This window comes from Mytilus galloprovincialis, chromosome 10, assembly GCF_965363235.1.
Source record: "Mytilus galloprovincialis chromosome 10, xbMytGall1.hap1.1, whole genome shotgun sequence".
In the NCBI taxonomy this organism is placed as follows: Eukaryota; Metazoa; Mollusca; class Bivalvia; order Mytilida; family Mytilidae; genus Mytilus; species Mytilus galloprovincialis.
Window position 1 is genome coordinate 86,877,819 of NC_134847.1, and position 24,792 is coordinate 86,902,610.

Consider the following 24,792-nt stretch of genomic DNA (forward strand, 5'->3'; position numbering starts at 1 on the left):
CCAAGTCAGTGATTCCATATCTGTCAGATTTTGTAAGGTGCTTTTAGAAAATTGAAAATTGTGATGCTTTTGTGCTCATGTGAATTATGCAACAAGAAAATGCTTCAACGTATGTGTTAACAGGCAAATATCATACATTCTTATAAAAATTGGAAAAGTCATTTATACAAATCAGCAGTTGGTATTTAAACTAGAGGCTCTCAAGAGCCTGAATTGCTCACCTCTTATTTATTTGCTTAAAACTTTCATCAGTGATTATTTTTGCTTTTCCATATTTATTAATGAGTGGCTTAAAAATGCTATTTAAATGTTAATTAAGGTCTTTCCTTTTACTAAAGGGAAAGACCTTACTGTATTTCTTCTGTTTATTATTAGGTCTTTCACCTTTCGGATGAAAGACCTATTGTTTTTGTTCTGATTATTAGGTCTTTCCACTTTTCCGTGGAAAGACCTATTGGATTTCTTCTGATTATTTTTTTTTTTCTTCCGCCTAATTTTTTTCCTTCGCTGTTTTTTTGTTTCACAAGATGTCGCTTAGATTTTTGGAATATGATATCGAACAGTTTATACGCTTTTGAAACCAACTCTGCCTAACCGAATACTTTCCCAAATAAGAGTTATCTCCCCGAACACTGTTTTCCTTGTTATCTTTAAGGCTTCGCAACCTTATAAGAAACCGATGAATTTATTTTTCCAAATTGCTCGTTATATCCTTAGGATGTTCTGTTTTATTTTGACCGAAGCCGTATATAGATTCCATATGAGAGTTATCCCCCCTTTTATGTTTGATATATGAATATGCATTTCTAACTGGTAAACCATAAGTGATAGAGACCTAGGGTCTTTTAATTTGAGATCCTTGGTTCAAAAAAATGAAAATAAGGTCAAGGTCAAAGGTCAAGGTCATATTATAAATTTTGATTTTGGCTTAATTTTACTTATTTTCAAAATCTTTTTGTATAGAAACCATATATTTTTGGAATAAGCGTTCAATAAGCTGTCATTTGACGCTAAAATTGACATTTGAAATCAAATTTTAAAATTTTCATATAAAAAAAGGTCTTAACTGGTGGAAAGACCATCAATGGTTCTCTGAACAATTGGTTTTTAATTATTATTTTTTTTTTTCTTCCGCCAACTTTTTTTTCCTTCGCTGTTTTTTTGTTTCGCAAGATGTCGCTTAGATAAATGAAATATGATATCGAACAGTTTATGCGCTTTTGAGACTAACCCTGCTTAACCGAACACTTTCCCATATAAGAGTTATCTCCCCGAACACTGTTTTTCTTGTTATCGCTTAATCTTCACAACCGTATAAGAAAGTGACAAATTTATTTTTCCAAATGGCGCGTTACATCCTCAGGATGTTCTGTTTTATTTTGACCGAAGCCGTATGGAGATTCCATATGAGAGTTATTTCCCCTTTTGTTTTTGAAATTTTGAAATGTGTTTTAAACTGGAAAACCATAAGTGATAGAGACCTAGGGTATTTTGATTTTAGATCCTTGGTCCAAATAAATGAAAATAAGGTCAAGGTCAAAGGTCAAGGTCGTATTTTAGATTTTTATTGGTCTGTGATTTCCCTATAACTTTGGAATGGTTATAGATACAGAAAATTTACATAGTGAAAAATGTTTGGTACCTCAAGGGGCAACTTTGTTACATTTCGACTGTATTGGTTTTACCATTGTGTAAGGGACATAATCCCCATTGATGGTTTATATAAAGCCATTATAAGACAAAACTCTTAAACCAAATGACCTTGACCCATAGGGTCTTTTGAAATGACATTGTGAAGCAATGACCTTGACAAAGGTCACAAGGTCAAAGGTCAAGGTCATGTACATATGTGATTTGGGGCACTACTTGAAGAGTTTTATGTGTGTTTGCCAACCAACCAACCAACCAACAAATCAATCATGATCATGATTAATTAACCAATAAAGATCATGATCAATCAATCAATCAATCATGTTTCCCAATCAATCAATCATGTTTCCGACTCATGTGTTTATCATAGGGTTCAAGATCTTCTTTGTTTCTTTTTCGCTGTTTCAATTGACCCTATCCAACGTGTTTAACCAACCAACCAACCAACCAACCAACCAACCAACTAATCAATCAATCAATCAATCAATCAATCAACCAATCAATCAATCATGTTTCAGTCTCATGTGTTTAATATAGGGTCCAAGATCTTTGTTTCTTTTTCGCTGTTTCAATTGACCCTATCCAACGTGTTAAACCGTTTAACCAACCAACCAACCAACCAACCAACCAACCAACCAACCAACTAATCAATCAATCATTCAATCATTCAATCAATCAATCAATCAATCAATCATGATCATGATCAATCAATCATGTTTCAGTCTCATGTGTTTAATATAGGGTCCAAGATCTTTGTTTCTTTTTCGCTGTTTCAATTGACCCTATCCAACGTGTTTACCCGTTTAACCAACCAACCAACCAACCAACCAACTAATCAATCAATCAATCAATCAATCAATCAATCAACCAATCAATCAATCATGTTTCAGTCTCATGTGTTTAATATAGGGTCCAAGATCTTTGTTTCTTTTTCGCTGTTTCAATTGACCCTATCCAACGTGTTAAACCGTTTAACCAACCAACCAACCAACCAACTAATCAATCAATCATTCAATCAATCAATCAATCAATCAATCATGATCATGATCAATCAATCATGTTTCAGTCTCATGTGTTCAATATAGGGTCCAAGATCTTTGTTTCTTTTTCGCTGTTTCAATTGACCCTATCCAACGTGTTTAACCGTTTAACCAACCAACCAACCAACCAACCAACTAATCAATCAATCAATCAATCAATCAATCAATCAATCATGATCAATCAATCATGTTTCATGAAACATTGAAATTTAATATTGTTCTTGCGTCACTTTTGAAAAAAAATCCACATGTACTCTGAAACTACAAGTACAATCGACCTCAAAATTTGCAGTCAGCAGGGCATACATGTACTAAAAGTTTATAAAAAAACTTGGTGCAGATATCTCTCAAAGCTTTTCCTAGAGAAAAGAAATGGCAATGCCGTAAAAATCGCTTGCTAGGTCCGTAAATCTCAGTGAAATCCTACAATAAAAATGTCCGCTCCTGGATTGAAAAACTTATCTGTTACAAACTGGTGCTGAAAAATATACATTTTAAGAAAATAATCCTTAAACGTGTTTTAAAGTTACACCGAATCAATTAAATCCAAATCATGCACTGCTGGTGAACTGTGATCAAAATGTCAATTTCCTGCAAGGACAAAAGAAATTACATTGTGTACATTCCATCTCTATAGATGTTCTCTGTTTAACGTCCCCACCTAAAAAGAAATAAAAAGACTAAGTTTTCGTTATTATATACCCGCGTCACGTGATGTCTCCTCAATCTGGCGCGCGCTGGACCTAAAATAAAAGAAAAACTTTCCAAACCAAACATGAAACTTCTCCGGTAACACAATACTATAGACCCCTTACAGAAACAAACAAACAGACAAACAAACAAACAAACAAACAAACAAACAAAACAAACACACCCCCCCCCCCAAATCAATCTATGTTTCAAAGGGGGAAGACCGTTTACAATTGCTTTTTAAAAGCAATTGATTTATATTTATTATTATTATTCTTCCGCCAAACTTTGACAAATTTATCCGCGTTAACCGTAAGACGTGTCGCTTTCATATTCATACCTTGTATCGGTGTCATGAATACCTATCCTGAACTCACCCTGTGAGTCGAAATATTTTGTCGGTTCGGAGTTATCCCTCCGAAACCCAAAAACCTTGTTATCGTTCCAACACCGTAACCGTAATAGGTAGAAAAAAAACGAAGGGTGAAATTTGTTCAGGACCTGACCCCGGTTCTTCGTTACATTTGGATCGAAAAGATTCAACGACTCATTGGTAGGGTTATGCCCCTATGGAAATTAACCGGTGTCGGTTGGACACCAAAACTCAGAAACCATAAGTCGTAGACACCTGGGATCTTCACCAATCATCATCAATTTATGTATTTTCGAAAAATACCTCAAGGTCAAATTTGTATGTTGACCTTGACCTTTGACCTAACACCTTGTTATGGGATAATCTCAGGAACCATTATACTTACAGAAGTTTTAAATAGTGGAAAATGTTTGGATCATTATGGCGCAACTTTGTTATATTTTGACCAAAGAGATTTGACCTTTCTATAAGGGGCATAACCCTTGTTTTAGGTTTCTGAAAACACAAAATCAGCTTTTACTTTATAACCAAAGGTCCTAGACCCATGGGGTCTTCAGCAATGACATTGGGGACTAATGACCTTGACAAAGGTCAAAAGGTCAAAGGTCAAGGTCATATCCCATATAGCGAATTTAGTGTGTTTAACCTTATTTAAAGGATTTTCAGTGTGTTTTAAAGCTTTTCAATACATTCTACGTCTATTTGAACATGTATTTTACATTAAAAAAGGAAAGACCTCTCAATTGTTCAAGAACAATTGACAGTTTAATTGTATCTGACATTTTTTCTTCTTAAGCAAATAAATGCATTTTACCCATATGTTCCATTTAACCATAGTGTCTATGTTTCTTGACGTACAAGGAAATAAAATACAAAATTTATACTAGATTCATTTGAGAAGATTTTTAAAGTTAAAAAACATAAACAACTTGTGTAAAATTTCTTTAAAGGGCAATAACTCCTTAAGGGGTCAATTGACATTTTGGTCATTATAAACTTATTTGTAGATCTTACTTTGCTGACCATTTTTGCTGTTTACAGTTTATCTTTATCTTCCATTATATTCAAGATAATAACCAAAAGCTGCAAAATTTCCTTAAAACAACCAATTTAGATGAAGCAACCCAACAATGGAATGTTCGATTAGTCTGAAAATTTCAGGTCTGATAATCTTGACCAATTGAACATTTTACTCCGCGTCAGATTTGCTCTAAAAGCTCTAGTTTTTTTAGATATAGGCCAAAAACTGCATTTGACCCCTATGTTCTATTTTTAGCCAAGGCAGCCATGTTTGTCGATGGATCAAAACTTCTGATACAATTTATAAACTAGATACCCTAAGGAACATTTATTTAAATTTTGAAGGTATTTGGCCCAGTATTTTCAGAGGAGAAGATTTGTTAAATAGTTTATGACGACGACAGACGATGACAGACGACAGCGGACGCCAAGTGATGGCATAAGCTCACATGGGGTCCAAAGACCCGGTGGGGTAAATAGGTATGCAAGAATGTATTAAGGAATAAATATTCACAGAAAAAGATAGAAAAATAATGATACAGAAAAATTGAACTTGATTCATGAGACTGTTTATTTTCTGTTCTTCATCTTAAAGGCCATGGTATTGTTTTATTATCATGTCAAGAAATCTGAATTTGAACATTGTTGAAGTTGACAGGTTGAGGGCACCTGTCAATAATCAAATCAAACATTTCATCAAAAATACATCAAACCAGAGTTAATATATTCACAAAAATCAACAGTACAAGAATTATGATTGAAGTTAATGTATCACAGCAGAATTGTGTAGCATATCTATAGAATTGTCTTACTCTTGTTAACATGTCCTGAAATTAATTTTTGTGTTAAACATCATCACTTTACAATATATATTTAAGGAATGACTGTAATATTTTTTCTGTCTATGAAGAAATAACATAAAAAATTTGGGGCACACTGAATAACGCGCGTAGCAGGTTATTGGACAGTGTGCACCACATTTTTTTATGTTATTTCGAATAGACAGAAAAAATATTACAGTCATTTCTTATAATTTAATTCTAAATTCCATTTTAAACCGTAGAAAACAATGAAAAAACGTTGATGACGTCACGGTCACATGACTAAATTATAGGTCTACAGGCTCATAACAAAATAATGTCAGCCAATTAGAAGACGCGTTACATCCAAAATTAAATTATATATATATAGATATAATATATGCCATGGAAGAAAACCATAAGACCTAACAATTTTGATAACATCATGTCGACTTGAAATAATATGCATCACATTGAAGTTTCTTTTATACTTTGAATCCTAGAAGTTGACAGACAGAGACAATGGGATTAATTTCTATGTCATTTCGTCTTTGATGGAGAATTGACTCACTGGTAATTATACCACATCTTCTTATTTTCATATTAAGAAATAAAATACAACAGACAAGTGAAAACTCCAATTTTCCCACTGTGAACTGTCCCAGTTTAGAAAAAATTCCAGTGCTGATACTGAACATATTTACTTGACATCAACTATACAGAGAAGGCCTAAACTCTGCCACTAGGTATTCTTGGCTTTTCATCAATTTTTTGGCTTACTTGTAAAACAGTAAAAACATGTTTTGGAATATCATATCAACTGAAATATATGCAGGTGCTTTTGAAATGTTAAACAACAAGGCAAGTCAAAAAGTGAAAGAATATTGAAGTAATCTTTTTGGTAGGAAATTTTAATTCTTAAATAGTCCTAACAATTAATTTCGAAATGTAAGTATAACATAGGTTCCTTTTCTTAACATGGGTATGAACCTCTTGATTTATACAAAGGTCACATAAACATAACAACAGTTACTGTGGATTCATTTTTATTCGTGGTATACAAATTTTCATGGGTTTCGTGGGTCACAGCGAACCACGAATTTAAGAATTCAACGAAGAATAATCCTGATAAATTTGTATGGAGTCGGATGTTTATTTACGGTTATGTTATGCAGTTCTAGTATAGTGTTGACTAGCGATAAACATTGTAACATAACACATGTTTTTTATTGAAAGAAGATACAAGTATTTTAATAAAATCAATAATAAATATATCGAATATCAGTGATAATTTACTTTTTGAAATTGATTAAAACTGTTCATGGAAAATAACTGCAAGTTGTTAATTACCGTGTCATACTTTGGTTTACTAGTGATTGAAAATCAATAGGATTAAGTATGGGGATATTGCCCGTAGGTAATATTGTTTATGACAGGAACATTTATTTTCACACCTTTTACTTATATGACTGTTTATTATATCGTGATTAGGGAAATGAGCTTTCAATCATTAAGTTTTGATTGCCTTATAGAATTCCGACAAGCATTTATAAATTGTAAAACAAACAAATAATTAGTTGTCTTTGTCCATTATTGTAATAGAAATTTTCAGTGAACACTTTAACCTAAAATGACCAAGCGAGGATTTTGACAATTCAAAACTTTTTCAATGAATTCCTTCTTTTTTGTTTGTTTTATTATTGATTAAACCAAGGAGGTTATATGATCTCCTAAATCAAAAACAAATCAACGAATTATGTATCTGAATTTTTTTGTTGCTGTTATCAGCGATCCACGAATTTACGTATACCTTGAAACGTCTTTTTTTCACTATCCACGAAAATTGATACCCACGAAAATAAATGAATCCACAGTATCTGCAACTAAATCTAAGGAATAATGATTGGTATGATTTGTTTGCCAGATAAAATCCTATATAATTTTACCTCTGACTGTTCTTTCTGGAACAATGAAGAGAAGACATCTTGTATGGATACAATAAAACCCCAGTCTAACTGTACATTTAATTCTTGCATAATTATCTGGAACTGTCTGCAAAAAAGCAAAAAGACTACTTCAATCAGTGTTTGGTGATATTGATACAACTAGATTATATATGGAATATTTATTTTTAATGATATATTTCATTATGCACTAAAAAGGTTTATTCAGAATAGTCTGTTTTTGTTATACTTAGGATGTCAGATATTGAAAACTATGGAAGATCAAATACTAAATTGGTAAACCACCTACCGGTACTCTGTGGAAGTTTAAAAACTAATATACTATACCTAAACGTATCAATATTGTTTTCAGGAACTCTTCTTCTGATCATGCCAAACTCTAAGAATGGTTTGGGTCCTTTCTTCTTAACTATGTACATAGGTATTGGAGAGGAATACAGAGCTGTCTGGAAATAGGCATCTAACAGCTGATTGTCTATCTGTAAATTATAAAACTGGTTAGTTATATACAAAGATATTTATAATGAAACTGGACTGTGTGTACCAACTGTAGATTTATTTGTGGGTATCAATTTTTGTGGATTGAAGACAAATTACATTTCAATGGATGTTTGATTTGATGGATTTTCCAGTCTCTGCATACAAAACCTACAACAAATTTTAATTTGTTGAACATTTGAATTTGTGTTTCATCTGAAAAAAAAATAGTATCCAAAGAATAATAATGAATCCATGTACAGCAAGCTGGAACTTATGTCATGTGTTTAGACTGACATGTGATATGTTTAGACATACCTGAACTTTGTGTACTTTAGCATGTATAAATGTCTGGTGTTCTGAAAGACTGTAATGGAACAGTAGACCACGAGGACACACCCTCCTTAGATCTCCCATGTAGGGTTTAGACATACCTGAACTTTGTGTACTTTAGCATGTATAAATGTCTGGTGTTCTGACTGACTGTAATGGAACAGCAGGCCTGGAGGACACACCCTTATTAGTTCTCCTATGTAAGGTTTAGACATACCTGAACTTTGTGTACTTTAGCATGTATAAATGTCTGGTGTTCTGACTGACTGTAATGGAACAGCAGGCCTGGAGGACACACCCTTCTTAGCTCTCTAATGTAAGGTTTAGACATACCTGAACTTTGTGTACTTTAGCATGTATAAATGTCTGGTGTTCTGACTGACTGTAATGGAACAGCAGACCTGGAGGACACACCCTCCTTAGCTCTCCCATGTAAGGTTTCATCATCCTCAGTTTACCCACATTACTGAAATCAACCTGAAATACAATGTAAATACTGATACACATGTTATAATTCAAAACTAAAGTAAGTAGGAAAAATGAAAAAAATCTTTCCATAGAATTTCTTATTTTGAGACAAAACAACTTATCAGCAAATTACAATGTCTGTAGAAAATTTATCAGGGATGTCACATTGTGTGAGGAGAAAAGACCAGAAATAGATAGACAGATTTAGTAAAATATCAGCCACAATTTTGATGGGCCCTCTCAACAAAAAAGCTAATATTGTGGCTCATGGTTTATAATTTACAATATCAATATGCAGAAAACATGATAATCCATAAATATACAGCTTCAGAATACAGCTAGACTACAAGAGTGATATATTTTATTTAACTATTGTCCCCTTCCTATCCCATAACAAACCTCAATCCTGTCTTCTAGATTGGCATGTTCCACTGCATGATTCCATTTGTCCTCCAGCCAGGTGACCAGCGTGACGTCCTCTAACATTTTCCATTTGTTTTTGACCTCTATCTCCCACATTGAGGGCATGCTACTGATGCTGATGTAGGCCACCTCCTCCTGGGCACGGTTGATGATGGAGACACCTATACCACTCAGGGATAACATGAATACATAGTTAGCCTGCTCTCCTTCTGTCATCTGTAACATACATAGATACTAGTAAAACATAAATAAATACAATGATACAAATATATACTGGAGACAAAATTACTGAGTTCATGGTAGGGTAACTCTTGAAAATTACTGTAACACAAAACAATGTCTACTAAATATTTATTTATCTTGGAAACAAAAAAATCTAAAGATTGAAATAAATCTCATGGACTGTGACTACATGTTTTTCAACACTTTAAACAAAATGAGATTTAAGTTGGTCACAGTGACCTTAATATTTGTGAAAAATTTAAAAGATGAAATGTGTTAAACAGCTTTATGAAAATTGAGTGAAAACTTGAACAAAAACGTAACATATTTTTTTTTCTGAACAGCTTTGAACAGTACAAGAAGACTGATTTAGAGACATTTTTATCATATTGCCATAAGTTACCATTGTTTTCTAAAAAGGCTCAACTAAGTCTGTCAAGAATGAAATGTAGGTCAGAAAGGATGTTCTAATTGACAAGTGTGTTTACCTAAAATCTACATGTGCTGCAATGAGTGTTGTTCACCCACTTACTACTACCTCAAGTTTCTTAGAAGAGACTCAAATTTTAATAACATAACTAGAACAGATGAATCTTAAGCACACTGTGATATATGACAAGGGACATTTAAGTTATACTGCTGTTTAAAATGGTGTTGGTAACTGACTCAAATACTTTTGTTGTACTGTTAAATAGATATATGCATTTAATTACAGACACAAAATCAATTTCAATGTTTCATTTTATAGTTATTACTGATTGGAAAGTACAATGTAAATAGGATATTTCCTATTCTTTAACTAGGACCAATAATTTTATACAAGATTTTTCACCCTTTATCCACAATGATTAGCATTAAGCAATTAATTGGAATCATAGCGCAAAAGCTTATTTTTTAAGCTTCTTATTATCCTTATATTACAGATGCTTATTGAATTATCTCTTATTAGTACGAATTAATAAGAATCATAACAGATCACACATTCTACCACACATTATGGTTTAATATAAAAGATTAAATAAAGCTACATTGATTCTACTTATTCATTCTTGATTAATTAGAGGGAATATATTAAATATGTCATATAGCATATATATTTATAGGTTTTAAACGTACTAGTCATAAAAAGTCTATTTATCGATCGATTATCATAAATAATCATAAAAGGTTTTGTGGAACCCTGTATCTTTCTAGCATTTGCTGCTGCTTAAAAGTCTGATGTTGACTGCTTTAAACTATTAAAGCGCATTTACAAATGAGACTGAATCCAAATATTGATGCTGCTGCTGACATAATATGCATGCAGGAACCATGATTATTTTTCTACTACAAAATGCTGCAGGATTGACAATTAAGATAAATAAATATTAAGTTCATTCAACAAACTGAAAAGTCAAAAAAATTATCAGATGGAAAAGTTAGTGTCTGAAAGACCAAAAAAGTGTCAACACCCTATAACTTATCACTGTGAAAAGTGTGAAAAAACATATGCTGAGCAAGAGGAGTGATGGAGAAGATAAGTGTAATATACTCCCAACTAATGTGGAGAGGGAAATAGCATTGTATATTTTGTATCAAATTGTGATTTCAGATGTTGAAATTCAAATTAAATCTTGGAACGCTGCATTCAAATAAATCTTTGATATCCATTTTCAATGACCTTTCAATTCTCAAGTTTAATGGAAAACCTATTTGTTTCTAAAGCATGCTTTATTGTATAATTTCACCATTATTGTTTAATTTTTTCATTAATGATTTAATTGATGAAGTCAAAAAGTTAAATGTTGGTATTAGCATAGGTGAAGAAAAAGTGTGTATAATGTTATATGCAGACAATGTAGTTTTCTTAACAGAAAGTGAAAGTGAATTACAAATCATTTTGAATACTTTAGAATGTTGGTGTGATAAAAACATGATAAAGGTTAATTTAGAAAAATCAAAAGTTATGCATTTTAGAACACCTTCTGTGCCATGTACTAATTTTCCTTTTGTTTTTAATGGAAAATGTGTTGATAAAGTATCAAATTATACATATTTAGGTTTATTATTAACCGAACATTTGAGTTATGAGGATATGGCAAAAACAGTTGCCAAATCTGCCAGTAGGGCATTAGGGTTACTAATAGCAAAATGTAAAGCTCATGGTGGTTTTCAATATGATGTATTTACAAAATTGTTCAATTCAATTGTATGGTCAGTGATTGACTATGGTGCCTCTATTTGGGGTACTAAAGAATTTTCATGTATAAACGCTGTTAAACATAAGGCTATGAGATTTTTTATGGGAGTGGGTAGATATACCCCTAACTTAGCACTTTATGGAGATATGGGATGGAAACCATGTATTGTCAAACAATGGTCTTCCATATTTAGGACATGGTCACGATTTAATAAGATGTCTAATTGTAGACTTAATAAGAAAATTTTTCTTTGGAGTTATAATATCAGTTTTAATAAAGTAAAAAATTGGAACTGTAGAGTGAATACAAAGTTTAAAGAACTTGATCTTAATCAGTATTGTAATATTAAATGTATTTTGAGCAAGTCTGTTATTAAAGATATTGAAAACAAACTATTTATTATGTACCAAAATAAATGGCATTTGAATTTACTAGCTAATGAAAGCAGTAAATTGCGTACTTACAGGCTATTTAAATCAAATTATTGTACAGAAAAATATTTAAGTATTACTATGCCCAGTAAATATAGAAGTGCATATGCTAAATTTAGAGCAGGTGTTGCTCCGATTAAAATTGAAACTGGCAGATATGAAGGTATAGATGTAAATGAAAGGTTCTGTTATAATTGTAGAAAAAATGAGTTGAATACAATTGAAGATGAAAAACATGTTTTATTAGAATGCCCAGAATATGCAGATTTGCGAACGATATTTTTTAACAGTGTATGTAATATAGAAAGTAGTTTTAGTAATTTAAGTAATGAAGGAAAGTTTTTATTTATGTTTCATGATGATAGAGTTTGTTATTTTACAGCCAAAATCTGCCATGAAGTACTTTTTAAGAGAAAGTGTATTTTATACTCGTAATAAGTGTTTATAATGTTGTTTGTTTTCTTTTGTATAATTGTTTTTAATAGTATGGTGTTTTATGCTAAGATATATTGATATATGTAATAGATGTAATATAAATGTATTTTAATCTGTGTTTTTACAGTCTCTCATAACTCTTTTTAGAGTGGCTCTTTTTTATAAATTGTTAATATTATATTGTGTTGTATATCAAATGTTTTAAAGAGGTGAGACTCTAATAAATTATTTGTTTGTTTGTTTGTTTGTTTGTTTGTATTTTCTAGTTGTCTAAATTAAATACTTCATTTTGCTCATTGTTTAAAGTCATATTATATGGTGACATATAGTCGTTAATTTCTGTTATTTGGTCACTCCTTTATGTTATTTTTATAGTACATGTATAATGCAAATGTTAAAATTAATAATTTAAAACTGTATTTACTTTTTTGTTAATAAGAAGAGAAAAAAAACAGCACACTTCACCTACTGCTAAACCAAAAATATAAGTAATTATCATTACTCTTTTTGAGTTAGTTCTCCATAAAATTTAACATTTCTTTTAATAGGTACTTATATGTTATATAAGTTAGGTTTATACAACACAATGCAAACATGGAACAAATGACAATTAAACATATTCAGGATCATTTCTGAGAATTTTGTATAAAATGACTTTACACCAATATATTGTATAACATACTGAAATTTTGTTATATTATTTCTGATATTTTAAAATACCAACAATACATTTGTACCTGTATATATAAGTATATAACAAAGAACATACACTACCATACAAAGCTAAGGGGGTGTATATTAGATTGGATATTAGCCAGGCATTATACCTTTACTCCGGTACCCATGTCATGATCCTTGGTCATACTACCAACGTGGCTCTAGATGGTTCAACATAAATAGAGTTAAATAAAGCAAAAACAACAAGCTAAGCAAATCAAATTATAACAATATATATAATATGTATCTCATGCAAACAATATAATATTAATCACATGCAATGTAGCAATTAATCTGTACTTGCAAAATGTTTCAGTGAAAATGAATGAAATTACCAACTATGTTGTGCTAAAGACACTATATAACTAATCTAACATGCACAACCCTTTTTTTTTTATTTTTGCATTTTTGAGATGTATAAAGAAATTTATATATTTATGTGGGAGACCAAACATGCAAACTTTTTCTTTCATAAAAATGGTTTCACTTTAAACCAAATTTTGAAATGAAAAAAATAAACATGCAAAAACGCGACTAATAAAATAAAACAATAAATTATTGAACATAACAGTAACTTATACATTTGTAACAATCTACCAGAATTTTAGTGAATCGGGACTGAATATCATTTCTTTCTATCACAAGCTAAAATAAATATACAAGTGTGCTAAGACAATGTTTAATCATTCATGCAGATTACACAACAGAAAAGAAGCATATATTTGTATATATATAGTCATATGCATCTAAATGACAAGGCTGATGCTAAAGCAAACTGATCTTTTCATTCTAAAAGACTAATCTATATAACCTGTCCTTTTTATATAGAAGAAGTCAGACTAACTCCAAGCAATTAATCTATATCATGGAATTTACTTTCATTTATGAAATAAGGTCCTCCTTTGTGTGCCTATAGAAACATGCACATTTTCTTGTGTTAAAGCCAGTGGAATAGTCTCAAAACTTTTCCCACATAATTTTAGATACTACTATTTACTACTTACTGAATATGGTTTAGAACACCACAGACTATAGAGTTTGTTATTTATGGGACTGTGAAGAAAGTGTACTACAATAAATAAATGACAAAAAAATATCCCCAAAATTAAGGGTATTAAGAAAATTGGATCCATTAAAGAGACTTTTCTTGCTAAAGTTTCAAACTTAATAAATAATGAAGACAATATTTGCTGCTAATTACCAGTCTAGCTGCCTCAGCTATTTGTTTATCACAAGTAAACAATACCACTCTCTGTTGACCATCCAGGAATGATACCCAGTATATTGTCATCTTGTACGACTTTGTCTTCATCTTGGCTTGGTGTTTGGGACTATCTACTGTATCTATAACATCACTATCATCTGAAAGAAATATAAAATAATATTCATCTGGCAAAGATTACATGTCTTGTCTCACATTATACCAAATTTTAATAATTTCGCATATCACAGCCATAATTTTCAAGTTTTCAATGCAAGAGATTGGTTAGCAGTCAAAATGATCGAAAGAATGTAAAGCACTTTGGGATATACATTATTGTTTTTTTCTGGAACAACTAATTGAAAATATGATGGCAACTTAAAACTGTGCCACAATGTGTGGCATGATAAAAAGAATACACCTACCATCAGGACTACTATCTATTCTGTTAGACTGATCTTTATATCTGTATGTATCTGCTACAGGCACTTGCTGTACAGTCAGGTTCTTACAATCATAACTATCCTACAAAAACAACATGCTTAGATCAAACTTTCTGAGAATATATCTGTCAAATGACATTTAATATGCAACTCCTTTATTTTCATCTAGATTGAAGTTTTACATGCATAAAGTAATCCTAGGTTCTGACAGTTATCCCATGTGGTCTTAAGGTGGCTAGGGTGTCTTAATTAAAATTGATAGAATTTTTTGATAACCTGTCAAAGTGAAGTTTTTATCATGCTTTTTTCAAAAATATATTAAAAAGTATGGATCACCGGTCTTTTTTTACATTACAGGGTTGACAATTAACATTAACATTAGCATGGAAAATCAAATTTTGTGTGATAAAAAAAAGTACTATCAGAACTTGGGAATGAGAATATTGCTCTTATTGCTTTCAGATAAGAAATAGAAAAAAATTGGGTCACCAAACTTGTTTTCTTGCTACATATCAAAATAGGTAAATTCTTAGCATTTTCTGTTATAAAAATTATTTTATCTCCCCTTATTTGTCAAAGTTGAAAAAAATCTAATCAAACACAAACAAGGTGTTTTTGAGAAATTACAGCTGTAACTATGATAAAACACACAATTTTCTATATTTATATCAAAAGTATTTTACATAAATTACCTACAACTCTCAAAATTTGCATATTTCATCAAATATCTAGACCAAAGCTTTCTGCTTCTATAAATTCCAAGATGGAGGAAGACACACAAGCCGCCTAAAGGAGAATTGATCTTTGAGATTGGGTCTATATGTTACCTTGGTAATATCTAGCTCTAGATTCTGTTTAACAGACCCTCCACACACATTTATTAGATGGGGTCTATACTTTACCTTGGTAATGTCTAGCTCTACAGCTCTAGGTCTTATTTATCAGACCCTCCATACACATTTATTAGATGGGGTCTATACTTTACCTTGGTAATATCTAGCTCTAGGTCTTATTTATCAGACCCTCCATACACATTTATTAGATGGGGTCTATACTTTACCTTGGTAATGTCTAGCTCTACAGCTCTAGGTCTTATTTATCAGACCCTCCATACAAATTTATTAGATGGGGTCTATACCTTACCTTGGTGATATCTAGCTCTAGGTCCTGTTTATTTGAACCTCCATACACGTTCCACATCAGTTTCCTGATGCCTGCAGGTTCATCCCAGGTATAGAGCACTGACTGGTCAGCTCCTAACACTGTCATCTGGTGCTGGTTACTGTAATATATTATAATAATTTGGGGGTAATTGGTAGGATTTGATACTATTTTTGGTTGCTGTTAAAAATGATAACAATTTGTTTTGGTTAATTCTTAACTTAATTCATTGAAATAATTTATGAGTTATTGTGCAGATTTTACAGTTTTTTTCAGGATTCATGTAAAACATGTTTAACTTTATCATTATTTTAATCATAATGGTTAACTGTGTATTATATGAATTGAAAGTTTTTAAGAATCAACTATAAACTAATAAGTACTGTGGATTCATTATTTTTTGTGGGATACCAATTTTTGTGGATTTCGTTGGTACAGGCAACCCACAAAATTAGATATTCAACAAATGTCAAATTTTACAAAGGCTGGTATGCAGACTTCGGTAAAACCACGAAATTAAATATCCACAAATATGTAAGTTTTCATGAATCCACGAAAATTGGTACCCACGAAAATAAATTAATCCACAGTAATGTAAAAAATCCTCGTCCCTGCAGGTAGATCATTATATTTAACTTTTAAATCCTTTCGAATGTTTTTATTCCTGACTGCTATACTACCAATGTTGTAATAAATGAATGTTATAGAACTTTACCATTGATGTATTACAATGAAGACATCCTCACACAAGTTTTCTGTCCTGACAGGCGAGTCACCAATGTCATAATCAGTGAATGTAATAGACACTTACCATTGATGTATTACAATGAAGACATCCTCGCACAAGTTTTCTATCCTGACAGGCGAGTCACCAATGTCATAATCAGTGAATGTAATAGACACTTACCATTGATGTATTACAATGAAGACATCCTCACACAAGTTTTCTATCCTGACAGGCAAGTCACCAATGTCATAATCAGTGAATGTAATAGACACTTACCATTGATGTATTACAATGAAGACATCCTCACACAAGTTTTCTATCCTGACAGGCGAGTCACCAATGTCATAATCAGTGAATGTAATAGACCTGGGAGATTCTATTCCTCCTGAGACATTAACACACATTGCTCTCTGAAGATAAAAACATTGTCATACATGTGATTAAGTAATCTAAAAGGACCCTAACGATTTTTTGCACATGTGAACATATTATTTGTTTCATTCTTGAGAAATGTATTCAAGAATTTAAATGATTTAATTTACATCATGTCCAATTTATCCCTTTCTGCATACAAGATTTGTCAGTTTTGATCATTTTATAAATATAAGAATAACCATGGACACAGATGACCCTGCTAGCAAATATACAGCAATTTCAATACTTTTTTTCTATTTATAAAGGGACATAACTTGATAATATTGAAAGTAACATCATCTATTACATATATATCGTTCTTTGTAACTTATTTTTATTATATACCCCATCTTCCATTCTTATCATAATGTTGATCATGATCAGCAGATAAAAAAGATGTTAGTATTTTTACATATTAACTAATGACCTTGGTCTTGTCCCTAGGTAAAGCATTTAACACGGTTTTGATCTACAGGTACAGAAATGTTATTGTTTTTTCAAGTATGTTTCCCTATTTATTATGAGTATAGGATCACATACAGTGTGAAAAAAGGTATAGATATTATTTGTATATAAGTTCACCACCTGGAGTTCAGTATATTGCACACAGACTTGATAAAAATTACATCAGCCCTTTTTACAAGGAAACAGTCGATTAAGTACAAAGAAAGCTGTTATTATAGGTAAACTTACCTTATGGTCTATCCTACAAATATTTTTACACAATAGTATTCAGAAAATGTACAAAAAGTTGATATTTAAAAAATGCCATTCTCTATTCTAACGAGAAACCCACATAATGTTTATGACAAATTGTTAATAATGCTTCTATTTTTGCTTTTAAACTTACCCCATTCTCCATTCTGAGTACAGTGTTACACACAGTGTTGATTGGTATGTAAGACGAGGATATGTTACTGTTGTCATATCGTACACATAACTTCCCATTGTCTGTACACGGCCAAAATGGGCTGCACTGAAAACACAGAAACACAATTTTGTTCAGTTACAACTAAGACAAAACTAAGAATTGATAACAAGGAAATCCTGTGGACGGTTTAATACTTTTCCTTTACTCTAAATTCAGAAATAAATTCATGTTTCTTAATTATGTGATTGGTTCACCATTCAATTAATCTTTCTGTAAAAGTCACCTGAACATTTAATAATCTTTCTGTAAAAGTCACCTGAACATTTAAAAATTCTCAAAAAGAAGGAAAATAAGTAACAACAAGAATGTGTCCACAGTACACGGATACCCCACTCACACTATCATTTTCTATGTTTAGTGGACCGTGAAATTGGAATAAATTCTCTAATTTGGCATTAAAATTAGAATGATCTTATCAAAGGGAACATGTATACTAAGTTTCAAGTTGATTGGACTTCTACTATATCAAAAACTACCTTGACCAAAAACTTTATCCTGAAATTTGCACTATCATTTCTATGTTCAGTGAACCGTAAAATTGGGGTCAAAACTCTAATTTGCCTTTAAAATTAGAAAGATCATATCATAGGGCACATGTATACTAAGTTCCAAGTTGATTGGACTTCAACTTCATCAAAAACTACCTTGACCAAAAACTTTAACCTGAAGCGGGACAGATGGACGAACGAACGGACAGACAGACGGATGGACGAACGGACAAACAGACAAACGGACGCACAGACCAGAAAACATAATGCCCCTCTACTATCGTAGGTGGGGCATAAAAAATTGACATTTCACAAGTTGTGTAAGAACATTCATATTTTGTGTCAACCATATTAACTGCTGTCAATCTTTGATATTTCACTGATAGCACAATACGTGTACTATCTTACATTTTTGATAGGTACATAAATATATAATTTACCTGATTTTTCTTCAGGTCTAACCACAGATCTTTTTCCTCATTTTTCTCCATGTACCAGAGGTTGTATGATGATTTATTGATCACCAAAAAAAATGGTGTGATTGTCACAATTCTGGACAGCTTCAAATGTGACCACTGACACTGTAGTAAAAGCTAAATAAAATAAAGAAATTTCATCCAGTCATAATTAAAAGTTAAAGACTGACCACTAAAAAGTAGAAAAAGTTATATGAAACAATTTTTATCTGTCTCCCATGTTTGATCAATTGTAAATGTGGAGTATAATTATAGATTATAAATGTGGAGTATAATTATAGATTATAAATGTGGAGTATAATTATAGATTATAAATGTGGAGTATAATTATAGATTATAGTTAATCATCTCAAAAAGATTGATTTTCTCGCTTGGGGTAGTACGGCAAAAGTGAGCAAAGCAATCCAGTTGAAATGACAAATCTTAATCTGCTATCATACTCTAATTTTACAATTCTTCGAACATGGGACACAGATTATTGATTGGTAATTTTTCATATTACTCTACTGTGCTGAGAAAGGAACTTATCAGTCAGTAAGATCAAAGAAATTTTTTGTAAATAGTGATAACCCTAATTGGGTAAACCATTTATAAATGTCAAAACATAATGAAAATGTGTTGAAAGTTTCAAGTTGATGTCGATGTAACCACACCTATATTAGATCTTTCAAATTCTTAATAGTATAAAGAATCACTGAACCCTGAAACTGTAGGAAAATACAAATAATTTAAATCAATAAAACTTTTTTAATAATAATTTCCCAAAATGTAGCTTATATTATGCATTTATTTTTTAAATATGTGTCACAAAATAAAATGAAATATGAAAAGATAACTCTTTTAATTTGTTTTCGAAGAAAAAATAGAATGAGGTCATGAGACTTGTTTGCATTCTGCCAAACTAAATGATAGGTAAATTTTCTGTTACATTCCTTTATAAATGTTTATTTGTTTGGCTTATCTCCCCTTGTATGGCAAAGTTGATAAAAATTGAATCAAACAAAACATATTAGAAAACAGTTATCTATAGTTGTTAATGTCTGTGTCATTTTAATCTCCTGTGGAGAGTTATCTCAATGGCAATCATATTCCCTTTTTTTTTTTTACATTATAATAAAATAACACATATCATTCGCTTCATTCAGATTACAAGTTTTACAAGTAAATTGCATGTTTAATGAAAGATTTAGACCTATTTTTTTCCAGAAATCTAACAATCGAAGAATACAGAATAACCCACCAAACCACCTAAACTAATTTAAAAGAAAAATTCCAAGTTGAAGTTGAACTTAGCACATAAATCAGTAGCTCTTTCCACAAAAAATCTTGTGGGTAAAAATACTTGTAAGTAAAACACAATTCAATATAACTTATGATCAATAATCAGAAATGTTTTGTGTGAAAAGAATTGGATATTTAGAGAAATTATACTTGTAGATTTAAAGGTACTATGAATGTAACTTACCCTATACTTGATTTTCCTTTCTTTGTCATAACAGATAACAACACCAGAGTTACCTACAGTATCCATGGAGAATGACTGGGACCATTTAGACTCATATACTTTTAATTTAGCCTGAAAACATACATTTGGTACAATGCTGAAATTGATGAGATTAATTCTAAACTGTTCTGTCGCATATCTAATCTTTTTATTTCTAAGTGTTGCCTGACTTTGCAAACATTGCATACAACATTTCCGTAAATTTTATCTTTTCTTATGGAGACTTTTACTGTTGGTTTATATTGTAACAGTTTTGAGTATATTTAACTAAATTGAAAGACATTCATAATATATGATACAAATAAGAAGTCTTAATCCTCTATGAAAATCTATGTTATATCTGTTGCTTGATGCATTATTGGGGCTAATTGAGTACTTTGTGCAATTTGTACCTTGACATTAGTTTAACTTTAGCAAACACATTTTGTTTTTTAGTGTCAACACTAACTATGGATCTTTACATTTTTATTACCTCTCTACTATACCTTACCTTTTTTCGTTTGTGCTTTTTAAATCTGAAGAGAATGGATGGAGCAAGAGAAGAATCTGCTGATGGTAGAGTACAGTCATACACTGCATCGGAATTAGATCCCTGGAAAATAGGCACAAAATATAATTTAAAATTTATCCAAGAGTGCACATGCTGAAGTTTCTTACCACATTATTAAATTTAACTGAATTATATGTGATGATCTTTTGAGATATGTGTGATACTACATGTACAATAATGTATCAAGAAAACTATATATTGATCAATGATTAATACAATTGATTTATGTGTTATACTACATGTACAATAATGTATCAAGAAAACTATATATTGATCAATGATTAATACAATTGATTTATGTGTTATACTACATGTACAATAATGTATCAAGAAAACTATATATTGATCAATGATTAATACAATTGATTTATGTGTTATACTACATGTACAATAATGTATCAAGAAAACTATATATTGATCAATGATTAATACAATTGATTTATGTGTTATACTACATGTACAATAATGTATCAAGAAAACTATATATTGATCAATGATTAATACAATTGATTTATGTGTTATACTACATGTACAATAATGTATCAAGAAAACTATATATTGATCAATGATTAATACAATTGATTTATGTGTTATACTACATGTACAATAATGTATCAAGAAAACTATATATTGATCAATGATTAATACAATTGATTTATGTGTTATACTACATGTACAATAATGTATCAAGAAAACTATATATTGATCAATGATTAATACAATTGATTTATGTGTTATACTACATGTACAATAATGTATCAAGAAAACTATATATTGATCAATGATTAATACAATTGATTTATGTGTTATACTACATGTACAATAATGTATCAAGAAAACTATATATTGATCAATGATTAATACAATTGATTTATGTGTTATACTACATGTACAATAATGTATCAAGAAAACTATATATTGATCAATGATTAATACAATTGATTGACTGATTGATACATTTTTTGTAGTTGTTTATTTACATCTAATGATAAATATTTCATACTAAGGACAATGACAAATTAATACAATTTAGATATATTATGGCAAAACAGACGTGTACACTTTACAATATATTTCTAAAAATAAAATATAGTTAACCTATTACCCATAGCAACTGAAAACTGACCACACCACCAAAATTTAGCAATAATCTTTAAACTATGAAAAGGAGGTCAAGGTCATGGGATACCAACCATAAAGTTCTATTCTACTGTAATTGGTAGGTGGGGCATTAATAAACAAAACATGCAAGAATATATACTCTTATGACCAGTTGTTTATAATTTGTTGTATGTTTCTCATGTGATACTAACCCTTATAAGTATAGGAAGATCTGTTTTGTTTATTATCCAGTAGGGACTATAAATGTATAAATCTAATGACATTTTAACACTAGCATTAACTATCAAGGCTAAATGTTTGTTAGCATTCTCATCCCCTCCGTCATAAGATGTCATTGTAACTGCTTTGAACTCTTCTAAATTCTGAGAATCAAGCAAATCAAATATTCCTGCCCAATCACAACCTAGGTAATCCTGAAGCTGTAAATAAACAAACATAGATTTTGTCTGATTATATTAATCTTTAAAGAATAAAGATATGAGAGTAAAGTATAAAAAGATACAATAAATTGGTAGTTAAGGAATGAATACACAAACAAAGTGTTATTCAGTTAAAAAAAATAAAGGTCCTAAATTTTTTTTTTTTTTTTTTCAAAGACATTTACCACATATTTTCTCAATTCTATTATGTTCACAACCAAATGTTATATGTAACTAAAGAAAAGACAAACAGTGAAACCCAAGTTACCTGTAAGTGTAGTTTGTAAGATTTGCTGGATTCTACTGTATCCAACGGGGTTGATTCTCCATGTTTTAATTTGCTGAAGTTTCCTGATCCCTAAAAAAAAACAAAATTAAAATGCTTCATTGCGTACAGCCTGATATGACCTCAGAGATCAAAACCAATACTGTGCTAATGAGCAACACTGTCTAATTGAAGACTTTTTGCGATTGCGCATTGGAAAAATGAAAAATTTTAAAGAATCAATCACAATTACTGTTTACAAAACTTTGAATATTTGAAATACCAAGGCTTTTCTACTAGTAACGAGCGTTTGGCACAAATATAAGATTTCAATCCTGGTATCTATGATGAGTTTATTCACATTTTTTCTAACATTTTTGTAGTAAATGATTCATGCAAGCTACATATTTATTAGATTATTTTTTATATTTATCAAACAGTGGGTTAAATAAAACATCCACACATACCACATAGTATTACCCACCCTCGCTTTAGTTTTTGAAGGACCATATTTGTTCTATTAGAATAGAAAAAGTTCATGGAAGCCATTGATTTGTTGTAAATTTACACATGACCTGGACTGTTATATTCGTAAAATTCAAGATAGAAGATCCCATGACCTTGATCTGCTCAAATTGTTAAGATCAGTAGGGTTATTGTACTTTGATCAAGATAATACCTAGAGGGTTAAGAGCTAACAAACTACTCTCTTACAACCAATGCTTGGCAGTGATTGTTTATTACATTTTGTTTTTTTATCTAGTGAGAATTTTTAGTTGATTCAGATTTCTGATCTTTGTTGCATAGTAGATGGATTTGCCTTTATACATGAAATATCAGGACATGATTATAACTAACCTCCAAAGAGTACTGTAGATCATAGGGTAGATAGTTATGTATCAGGACTGGAGGTTTTAATACTAATGTGAAATAGGGCACTCCTTTTGGTACTTCTTGTCTTGGTGTCAACTTTTTACCATCTGCAAGATAGACCTGTACAAAAATATAATACAATGTGTTTACTAATGAGTGGGTCTCATTGGGGTCTAAGCGTGTCGCGGGACTGCCGATTTTTTGTAAGCGTGACACGTGAAAGTCAAATTATTGTGTAGTGAAAACGGGAAATGAGGTCTAACGGGACCCGGGAAATGACAAAAAAATGAGAATTGCTTATGTACATAGTGTAAGCGGGATATGGGAATCTGACAAAACAGTAAGCAGGATCCGGGATTGAAACCCCCCAATGAGACCCCCTAATGAGTTCGGTTTTAATTTAAACAAATATTTGTGTTAAAAGACAAACTTATCCTGCTCTCACTATCACATTTCCTTTTTCCGTGAAATAAAAAATATGGGCAAAAATTCTAATTTGACATAAAATGTCACATTATACAGCACATGTGTACAAGTTTCAAATAATCTACCCATGATTTTATTGCAGCTCAAACCAAAAATTCAGCCATTATTTTGATAACATGGTCTCATCAAAGTCAGCATCAAACATGAACAAGACAAAAGAAAATTTGTCTTGCATTTAACTTTTAGATTTAAGATTTACCTATACCAACAAAATCCACTGAAATTGGTATCTAAGTCACAGTATATTCAAATATATTTAAATCAGAATATTCTAAATAACTTAAACAAATGAAGATTTCTAATTAATTTCCACTTCTCTCTTTAAACTAAAGTTAATTACTATTTGTTGTACTCAGATAAAAAATGTATGACTAATTGTCCACATCAATCTAACCTTGAAGACTTTATCGCCATCAGTTCCCCCTGTACATGTGTACGTCTTGGCTCTTTCCTTTGTTCTCTGTATGTCCTTCCACCAAATTCCATTATTATGGATTTGAATACCTCTA

At 31.1% G+C, this 24,792-nt stretch overlaps 1 protein-coding gene across 1 annotated transcript in view; it reads right to left on the reverse strand.

Annotated features, from left to right (window-relative positions):
- The window catches only part of LOC143048689 (intermembrane lipid transfer protein VPS13A-like), a 153,952-nt gene that overhangs the window by 19,841 nt on the left and 109,319 nt on the right, over nucleotides 1–24,792 (reverse strand). Inside the window, exons 60-77 of the mRNA XM_076222496.1 lie at nucleotides 24,678–24,789; nucleotides 23,783–23,917; nucleotides 22,928–23,017; nucleotides 22,432–22,659; nucleotides 21,059–21,160; nucleotides 20,530–20,640; nucleotides 19,029–19,181; nucleotides 18,020–18,145; nucleotides 17,032–17,165; nucleotides 16,011–16,149; nucleotides 14,850–14,949; nucleotides 14,425–14,585; nucleotides 13,334–13,384; nucleotides 9,215–9,454; nucleotides 8,681–8,824; nucleotides 7,865–8,016; nucleotides 7,520–7,625; nucleotides 5,586–5,600 (exon numbers count right to left, since the gene is read on the reverse strand). Of these exons, the coding sequence (XP_076078611.1) occupies nucleotides 5,586–5,600; nucleotides 7,520–7,625; nucleotides 7,865–8,016; nucleotides 8,681–8,824; nucleotides 9,215–9,454; nucleotides 13,334–13,384; nucleotides 14,425–14,585; nucleotides 14,850–14,949; nucleotides 16,011–16,149; nucleotides 17,032–17,165; nucleotides 18,020–18,145; nucleotides 19,029–19,181; nucleotides 20,530–20,640; nucleotides 21,059–21,160; nucleotides 22,432–22,659; nucleotides 22,928–23,017; nucleotides 23,783–23,917; nucleotides 24,678–24,789 (2,299 nt within the window). The remainder of the gene's footprint in view (nucleotides 1–5,585; nucleotides 5,601–7,519; nucleotides 7,626–7,864; nucleotides 8,017–8,680; nucleotides 8,825–9,214; nucleotides 9,455–13,333; nucleotides 13,385–14,424; nucleotides 14,586–14,849; nucleotides 14,950–16,010; nucleotides 16,150–17,031; nucleotides 17,166–18,019; nucleotides 18,146–19,028; nucleotides 19,182–20,529; nucleotides 20,641–21,058; nucleotides 21,161–22,431; nucleotides 22,660–22,927; nucleotides 23,018–23,782; nucleotides 23,918–24,677; nucleotides 24,790–24,792) is intronic.